Source organism: Scyliorhinus canicula, chromosome 16, assembly GCF_902713615.1.
Source record: "Scyliorhinus canicula chromosome 16, sScyCan1.1, whole genome shotgun sequence".
Taxonomy (NCBI): Eukaryota; Metazoa; Chordata; class Chondrichthyes; order Carcharhiniformes; family Scyliorhinidae; genus Scyliorhinus; species Scyliorhinus canicula.
In genome coordinates this window covers 134107462-134116304 of record NC_052161.1, presented here as the reverse complement: position 1 = coordinate 134116304, position 8843 = coordinate 134107462, and the positions used below count along the sequence as shown (strand labels likewise).

Genomic DNA, 8843 nt, shown 5'->3' with positions numbered 1-8843 from the left:
CATCCCTACTGAGATTCCACAATAATCAGATCAGCCATCACGTGATGTTCAGTCATTTATATTTTTAACAGCATTGGTGACTTGAGTATATATATATATATTTTTTCTTTATTTGTTCATGGGAGGTGGATGCCGCTGGCTGGGCCAGCATTTATTGCCCATCCCTGAGGGCATTTAAGAGTCAACCACATTGCTGTGGGTCTGGAGTCACATGTCGGCCAGGCCAGGTCAGGCTGGCAGATTTCCTTCCCTAAAGGACATTAGTGAACCAGATGGGTTCTTACGACAATCACCAATGGGTTTCATGGTCATCTTTAGACTTTTAATTAAAACTTCACCATCTGCCGTGGCAGGATTCAAGCCCATTTTGCCAGAGCATTACCCTGGGTGTCTGGATTACGAGTCCAGTGACAATACCGCTACGCCACTCTCTCCCCCAAATGGTTTTGACAGTCTGCTCAGAGAACCACTGTCGGATGGACCTGTCAGAGATGTTTTCCTGCACAAACCTTTCCATAAGGGACAGCTGGAGTCTTCCACAACAATGAGGCCAGACCCATCCTTTGCGACCCTGGGAAACCTCAGCACGTAATGACATTTGGGCCAGTTCTCAGTTCTCATCCGTGGCGGGAACTGTCGCTGGCGGGACGGACAATTTGACAGACCGGCCAAAGGTGCGTTGACTTAAGAGCAGGAATATCCGTCCCCGCTGTGGGCAGGACTGGAAAATCCCCACCTTGGCATTTGCGCACCGAGGGTCCACACACACACACACACAGCTTGATGCAGCTGCACTGTAAGATGGCTATCAGGATGTGGGCAACATTGGGTACATCCCCTCCCTCAGGATGTGGCTTGGATGACCACCGTGGGGCACGAGCTGGACATGGACCAGACCCACAACCCCCTGAGCGCCTGGTGACCATGACCCCCGAGAGCTGACGCTGGTTATGGGTGCAGGTGAAGCCCGCACCCAGAGGCCAGACAACTGAATGATAGAGTTAAGAGGAACGGGAGGCGGGGCGGAGGGGAGGAGGTTACCTGGAGGAGGGCTAGGAGGCAGTCACGGTCCGGCTGCTGGTATTTGGTGTTAGTTGGTAGCCAGGTATTTGCTGGGGGTAGTGGAGAAAGAGAGAGAGAGAGAGAAAGAGGAACCAACACTGCCCTCAACCTAAACTTGAACCGTGCACCATGTCTCACTGGTGTAGAAATCCATGGGTAGGCAATACCTGCCCACTCCCCTCCCCACCCCCAACAGCAGCAACCTTTCCACCCACACAAACCTGCTTCACCCTGTTGCATTCCTGCAGAGGGCAGGGAGGGGAGGGGAAGAACCACATGGGTGGGTGGTTTAACATGAAATTCCAGCAGGAACGGAACCCCCCCCGCCCCCCGGCCACACACCCACACACACATCCCCCACCACCCCACTGGGAGTGAAGTCTGATCACGTCGACGTGCGGTTATTGATTAACGCCGGGGCTTTTAGCTGCATTTCCGGGGGGTGGCGTTTTAAAGCTGTGCATCGCCATCAGGAGAGTGAATGAAGTGAGAGAGAGAGAGAGAGAGTGGGAGAGGTTGAAGGGCTGATCTGTATTCTGCAAACTGATTATGCAAATTCCCAGCAGCAGCGAGCGGAGCTGTGCTGAAGCTGAAGCTTTTGTGCCTCTGCGTCGCTAGATCAAATCAGCAGAGGGTCACAAACCTCTGCATCTCTCCCTCTCTCTGTGTCCCGTCTCTTCCTGGGTGTCTGCAAACCCTCCCCAAGTAGCAGAAACCACCCATGCCTTAAAACCCCGAAAGGAAAGAAATTACAAGGAGGGGTCAGCAGGAGCTGAACATTTCTGGGTGCTGGGGAAGAGGTGGGAGGGGGGAAATATAAACCTTTATTTTGAATTTCGATTGTCTGGTTTCTGTCGATGAGCATGGGACGAGAAGGAGCCGGCAGAATGGCTTTGCCCATTCATCTCTCAGTCCTGCTGCTGCTGCTGCTGCCTCTTGCCATAGAGTTTTGCTGGAGTTTGTGTCCAGAGAAAGAGTTGGAGAGCAGGGAAGAAGAGGCCAATGTTGTGTTGACGGGGACGGTAGAGGAGATCATGAATGTGGATCCTGTTTACAACACCTACTCTTGCAAGGTAAGGCTTTGTGGTGGGAGTGAGGGGGGGGAGGGGGGTGAGTGAAATTGCACTGGGTGAAACTTACAGAAGGGATCATTCTCCGGTGTTTGGGAAGGCGAGGGAGGGGAGGGGGTGCGGAATGTAAGCCACTTGTTGCATGCTGATGAACTCGTTTTATGCCCCCCCCCCCCCCCCCTTTAAGATCTGCCTTCAGGTGAAGGCGAGGCAGGTTCATTCTGTGTCCCCCCCGGGCTAAGGTGCTGTTTACCACACTGCAGAGATGGGTCACCTTTTAACTGAACCTCGTACAGTTAATTTGTATTCGAAGGAAAGAGAGCTTTTCTTCCATTAGTATGTGTGTGTGTGTGTGTCCCAGGGCTTGTGGTGGATGGCAGTTTTCATTCTGAAAAGGCATCCATTGAATTGTTGAAAAGGAGAAGAGTTTGGGGGATGGGGGGGGGGGGGGGGGGGGGGTGTTCAAGTTGCGACCTGTTTGCTTTTCAAAAATAAGCTTTGGGGAAGTTTGGGGAAGTTAGCCCGGATCGTGTTTTATCTCCGCTCCTGTGAGTTTTGCAGTGACTAAAGCAGTCCTGTTGTAAGGTAGGGAGGGCCAGGAGCGTGCAAGAGTAAACATGGCTGCAGGCTACTTAAACTCTACAAAGAACAATCTTTTGGATCACTGTAACTGCAGGATCAGGCAGTCTGTTGAATTTTGTTTGGGGAGTGCAATCACGGCAGAGTTCCAGTGACACTGCAGTGACCATCCGGCGGTTCAAACAAAACTTCAACTCAACCTTTTGATGGGTCAGAGCTTTGTGTGAATCATCTTCAAGTGACTTTATAATTGAGCCTTTCCAGAGGAAGCTGACCCTTTTCCTTTCGAGTCTGAAGGTTAGGTTTGACACCAGCAATGCAATTTCACCCAGTGGCCGTCTTGCCCCAGGCTGGGCAATAGCCAAGTCTTAACCCACTGACAATTCAACAGCTAGTTTGGGTCGACTGTAGCTGGTTCAATTCTGGCCTCGAGTGACTGTGTGGAGTAAGATGTGCAGGTTAGGTGCACTGGCCATGACCAATTGCCCCCTAGTGTCCAGGGATGTGGGAGTTAGGTTCAGGGGTTATTGGGATAGGGTGGGAAAGTACTCTTTCAGAGGGTCGGTGCAAACGCGATGGGCCAAATGGCCTCCTGCTGTACTTTAGGGATTCTATGATTCTAAGGGGGTGCTGCTGTGTGAAGTGGCTGCTCTGGTCACTGTGTACGCAAGGCAGCAGGAAATCAATTCTACCCAGTCCCAGGGCACACGCTGGCGCAGTGGCTAGCGCTGCTGCCTCACTGCACCAAGGACCCGGGGTCCGTGTGGAGTTTGCGCAGTCTCCCCGTGTCTGTGTGAGTCTCACCCCCACAACCCAAAAAGATGTGCAGGTTGGGTGGATTGGCCACGCTAAACTGCCCTTGGTGTTCAAAAAGACGGGGTTACAGGGTTCCGAAGATCGGGTGGATGTGTGGGGCTTAAGTGGGGTGCTCTTTCCAAGGGCCGGTGATGATTCGATGGGCCGAATGGTGTCCTCCTGCACTGTAAATTCTATGATTCTGAGATTCAATGTATTTGACCATTGTAGGGGAACCACAGCCTGCTCCTTGCATAACATTCACTTGTTTCAAAGGGGCTGCTGGGAAGTGATCCTGCATAGAGAACCCATCTGATTTTATTTTCATCTCCATCCCCCCAAACCCAACTAATTAGTGTCTTTTTTTAATTGTCCACACTGGTTCCTTAGCTCAGATGAGCTAACTCTAGCGGACGGCAGATCAAAGCGGCACTATGTTGAATGGTATGGCTCAGTACTGAATCGGAGTGAGCTGTTGCCGGGAATCAGGAGTGCACCTTGGCTTACTCGGTGGAGAAAGTCTCAAGATTGCTTTTGAATGCTGATTTGGAGAGGTGCTGATGATCTGTCTTGTTGGGGTACACTTGCACAGCCATTGGCTTCCCTCCAGGACCTGTTGTGTCTCTGTCTGTTGCTCAGGGTAGAGATCAGAGCTGCTCTTTGCCCTAACTCGTAATAAGTCCTTTTCACCCATCGCCCCTCACTGACCTGCAGTGCCTCAATTTAAAAATTCTCATTCTCATTTTCAGATCCCGTAATCGCTCCTGCAGGGCGGCACAGTAGCACAATGGTTAGCGCTGTTGCTTCAAGCGCCAGGGTCCCCAGGTTCGATTGCCGCTTGGGTCACTGGCTGTGCGGAGTCTGCACGTTCTCCCCGTGTCTGGGTGGGTTTCCTCCGGGTGCTCCGGTTTCTTCCCACAAGTCCCAAAAGACGTGCTTGTTATGTGAATTGGGCATTCTGAATTCCCCCTCAGTGTACCCGAACAGGCACCAGAGTGTGGCAACTAGGGGCTTTCACAGTAACTTCATTGCAGTGTTAATGTAAGCCTACTTGTGACAATAATAGAGATTATTATTATTATTAATCTTCTGCAGCCCTTCATGATCTCTGAGCTCCTTTTAAAAAAAATTTAGAATACACAATTATTTTTTCCCCAATTAAGGGTGGTCAATCTTTGGGTTGTGGAGGTGAAACCCACGCAGTCTCTGGGAGAATGTGCAAACTCCACACGGACAGTAACCCGGGGCTGGGTTTGAACCCGGGTCCGCGGTGCCATGAGGCAGCAGTGCTAACCCATTGCACCACCATGCCGCCCTTGATTTCTGCGCTCCTCATGTTCTGGCCTCTTTCATGCCCCACCCTTGTCTTCCGTATCTTTAGTATACCCTCCTGAATGGGCAGCACGGTGGCACTTAAGCATTGCTGCCTACGGCGCTGAGGACCCGGGTTCGAATTCGGGCCGTGGGTCACTGTCTGTGTGGAGTTTGCACATTCTCTCTGTGCCTGCGGGAGTTTCACCCCCAGAACCCAAAGATGTGCAGGGTAAGTGGATTGGCCACGCTAAATTGCCCCTTAATTGGACAAAAATAATTGGGTACTCTAAATTTTAGAAAAAAGTATACCCTCCCTAAACGTCTCTACCTCCATTTCTTTCTTTCTTGGCTCCTCAAGCCTAACCCTTTGGCAAAAGTTTTGGCACCAGCACTAATAATTTTTTATATGGCCTGGCGTCAAATTGTATATCGTTATGTTCCTATGAAATGCCTTGGGATGGTTTACTTCATTAAAGGTGCTACATAAATGCAAGTTGATGGCCGGACCAATTGTCAGCCTCATACCCTTCTATTCGGTGACCATGCAGCATTGCCCACGAAGGTAACAGGAAACTCCTGCCAGGACCCATGGGAATTATAGGTTTTCTCCACTACTTGGAAATACCCAGCAACAAACAGATTTTTTTCACTACTGGAATTATAATGTGTGGGTGTTTAGCTCTTTGTAGAAGCTGAACAGCATTCAGGTCACACTTGGGCCCCACACAATGGTCACAAAGGTAACTTACATAGAACATAGAACAGTACAGCACAGAACAGGCCCTTCGGCCCTCGATGTTGTGCCGAGCCATGATCACCCTACTTAAACCCACGTAACCCGTATACCCGTAACCTAACCCAACCCCCATTAACCTTACACTACGGGCAATTTAGCATGGCCAATCCACCTAACCCGCACATCTTTGGACTGTGGGAGGAAACCGGAGCACCCGGAGGAAACCCACGCACACACGGGGAGGACGTGCAGACTCCACACAGACAGTGACCCAGCCGGGAATCGAACCTGGGACCCTGGAGCTGTGAAGCATTGATGCTAACCACCATGCTACCGTGAGGCTTACCTTGGCTAAGTTTGAAGGTAGTTCTGAATATTGTGAAATGCAGCAGAGAGCATGAGCATCAGCTTCTAATGCTGTGATGAAAGGGTTGCCTGTTGTATGATAAGAGGTTGAGTAGAATGGGCCTCTACCGCCTGGCGTTTTCAAGAATGGGAGTTGACCTTCTTGAAACACCCAAAGCTCTGAGAAGACACAACAGGGTTGAGACAGGCTGCAGCGTCTACAACTAGGGGTCACAGTCTCAGGATAACATAGAACATACAGTGCATAAGGAGGCCATTTGGCCCATCGAGTCTGCACCGACCCACTTAAGCCCGTACCTCCACCCTATTCCCGTAACCCAATAACCCCTCCTAACCTTTTATCCCTGTAACCCCACCCTATCCCTGTAACCCCACCTAACCTGGACACGGGGAGGACGTGCAATCTCCGCACAGACAGTCACCAGAGGCCGGAATTGAACCCGGGCCTCTGGTACTGTAAGCTGGCAGTGCTAACCACTGAGCCACCATGCTGCCCATGAACCAAGATTCACCTGTTGGCTTGCTAATGGTTTTTTTGACAGAGGTGAGTTGGCAAAGCTGAGCCTAATCCTGTCCTCGCCTACCTCGCCCACAGCCAAATACAGCAGGGACCACTGGAGCTGGAGCCCTGCCAAACGTGGTGCTTCATTTTAGCTTGCTTAAAAGCTTGAGGTGTCGCAGTGGTAACTCGGCACAGGTTAAGAAACTAAACTGAGTTCTGCAGTCCCATGTCACGCAATATACCGGTGAAGTGAAATTTATATTCTGGACTGACAATGCATGAAAATAGAAAGAAGCGTCTGTCATTGGGTCGAAGGTGTGTGGCCACAGCTGATTTTGTTTGCCAGCTATATAGGTGGCATGCTGGTAAATCTTGCCCAGGGCACCAGCAGGTGATCCTCCCAAGACGATATGTGTTATGCATGTGGCTTGGTGTGGTGGTCATTACTTTGGGATACATGTAACCTTTATTTGCACTGTGTGGCGTCCTGTGCACTTTTTTTAGTTTGTTCCGATCTCAAAACTGGATATGCAATGGGTTTAATTCTACCACACTTGCTCCCCCACACTGCTCGCCACAGGTCCCATGGGGGTCACTGTGCGAAGTGTTCAAACAGCTGACAGCGCTGCTAGGTGGGGATCTGAGCGGGAGGTGTGTTGGAACAACACGTCACAATCAAAGGCACTTTGCTTTCTGAGCAGGTTGATTCCACCGTTTAACACCGGCAACCTCACTTCAGATCAGTTCCAGCTGGATATGAAATGTAAATTTCAAACCTGCCATGAGCACCAGGCTGGAGTGTGAAATTCCATCTTCTTGTAAATCAACTCCTTTCCAAAAGTTGGCTTGGGTTCTAGTTGAAGCGCTGGAGTAACCTCCTCCAGGCTCTATCCTTTCCTATGCGCTGCAGGTAAACTTAAACCTCAGTGGCATGAGATCAACCTCGTTCCACATAAATATTTAAGAGAGGAGTGAAGAAAACTGATGTAACAGAAAAAAAGGATTTGTCTTTTATGTGGATTTCAATCTCCATCCCCACATGTTCCCAGTGGATTGTTTCTTTATGTGTTTTGACTTGTTGTGTGGGAAATGCATTAGCCAATTTGTACACAGCAAGGCTCAATAGCCAGCATAAATGACCACTTAATCGTCCAGATGGAAGTTAGCACTGCTGCTTCACGGCATCGAGGTCCCAGGTTCGATCCCTGCCCCGGGTCACTGTCCGTGTGGAGTTTGCACATTCTCCCCGTGTCTGCGTGGGTTTCACCCCCACAACCCAAAGATGTGCATGTTAGGTGGATTGGCCACGCTAAATTGCCCCGTAATTGGAAAAACAAAATAAAAAAATCATCCGGATGGAAAAAAGTGGTTCGGTGTGGCTTGAGGGAGGAATGTTGACCAGAGAGTCGATGAGAGTTGGGGAAGTAAGTGATTTCAGTGTGATGCTACATTGTATCATCCATTCAGATACATTGTATTATAAGTATTGATGAAGTAGGGTTAAAAGCCTGGGTTAGAGTGCGTTTGACTGCTGAAGTCATGTTTTAAAAGAATCCTAGTTTGAAAGTCAAGTATATTTCAGGAGCCAATTAGCCATTGGAAAAAGCTTGGAGAAATGTAGTTTTGTTTTGATTCAGGGGATTCCCTGGGGAGTTAATTCATTTTCAGCTTGGTGAGATGATGTTATGGCTGGGTGAAGCTGAGGCATCAGGCTTTTTGAGAAAGCATTTTCATTCAGTTCTGATCTGTTCGCACAGTGAAACAGTTCTGCTCGCACTGTAAATTAGTGAAAAGAGATTAACTGTATTTAAAGCAGTGCAGACTTGTCTGAGGACAAGGGGGAGCCGAAACAAGCCAGTTGAAACAGTTTTTGGAAGGCATGCAGCCATAGTTTCTGCATGGGTCTGACCCGAGTTAGGTCTTTTCTGCAAAGCAGTGTCAAGAGATGTCATTCTCACACAATATCTCTGTATAGCAAGTATTCATCTGTGTCATTGGCATTAAAGATGGATTGAGAGGAGAGATCTTATTTTTCTTGTTGTTTGAATGGGAATGAAGGTAGCAATTAAGGGTATTTTATTCACTGCATTGAGTAGTATTGTTTAAGGGGTAATTGTATGCTATTTTGTCGTGTGATGGTAAAGATTTTAATACTGTGGTCGTGATCAAGTTTGTTTTTATGTTTAACATTTTTAAAAAGAAATTTAGAGTACCCTATTCTTTTTTTCCAATTAAGGGGCAATTTAGCGTGGCCAATCCACCTACCCTGCACATCCTTTTGGGTTGTGGGGGTGAGACCCACGCAGACACAGGGAGAATGTGCAAACTCCAGACGGACAGTGACCCGGGACCGGGATCGAACCTGGGTCCTCGGCGCCGTGAGGCATCAGTGCTAACCACTGCGCCACCGTGCTGCCCT

The 8843-nt window shown here is 49.3% G+C and overlaps 1 protein-coding gene across 8 annotated transcripts in view; it reads left to right on the top strand.

Annotated features, from left to right (window-relative positions):
• The first annotated feature begins 1510 nt into the window (after positions 1 to 1510).
• agrn (agrin) overlaps positions 1511 to 8843 on the top strand; it is a 534448-nt gene continuing 527115 nt past the window's right edge. For 3 of the 8 annotated variants that reach the window (XM_038822305.1, XM_038822299.1, XM_038822300.1), the window contains exon 1: positions 1512 to 2135. In XM_038822305.1, the coding sequence (XP_038678233.1) occupies positions 1920 to 2135 (216 nt within the window). In that variant the 5' untranslated portion in view covers positions 1512 to 1919. Of the gene's footprint in view, positions 2136 to 8843 lie in introns of all 8 variants that reach the window. The other 5 variants (XM_038822298.1, XM_038822297.1, XM_038822302.1 and 2 more) reach the window with 3 other exon arrangements.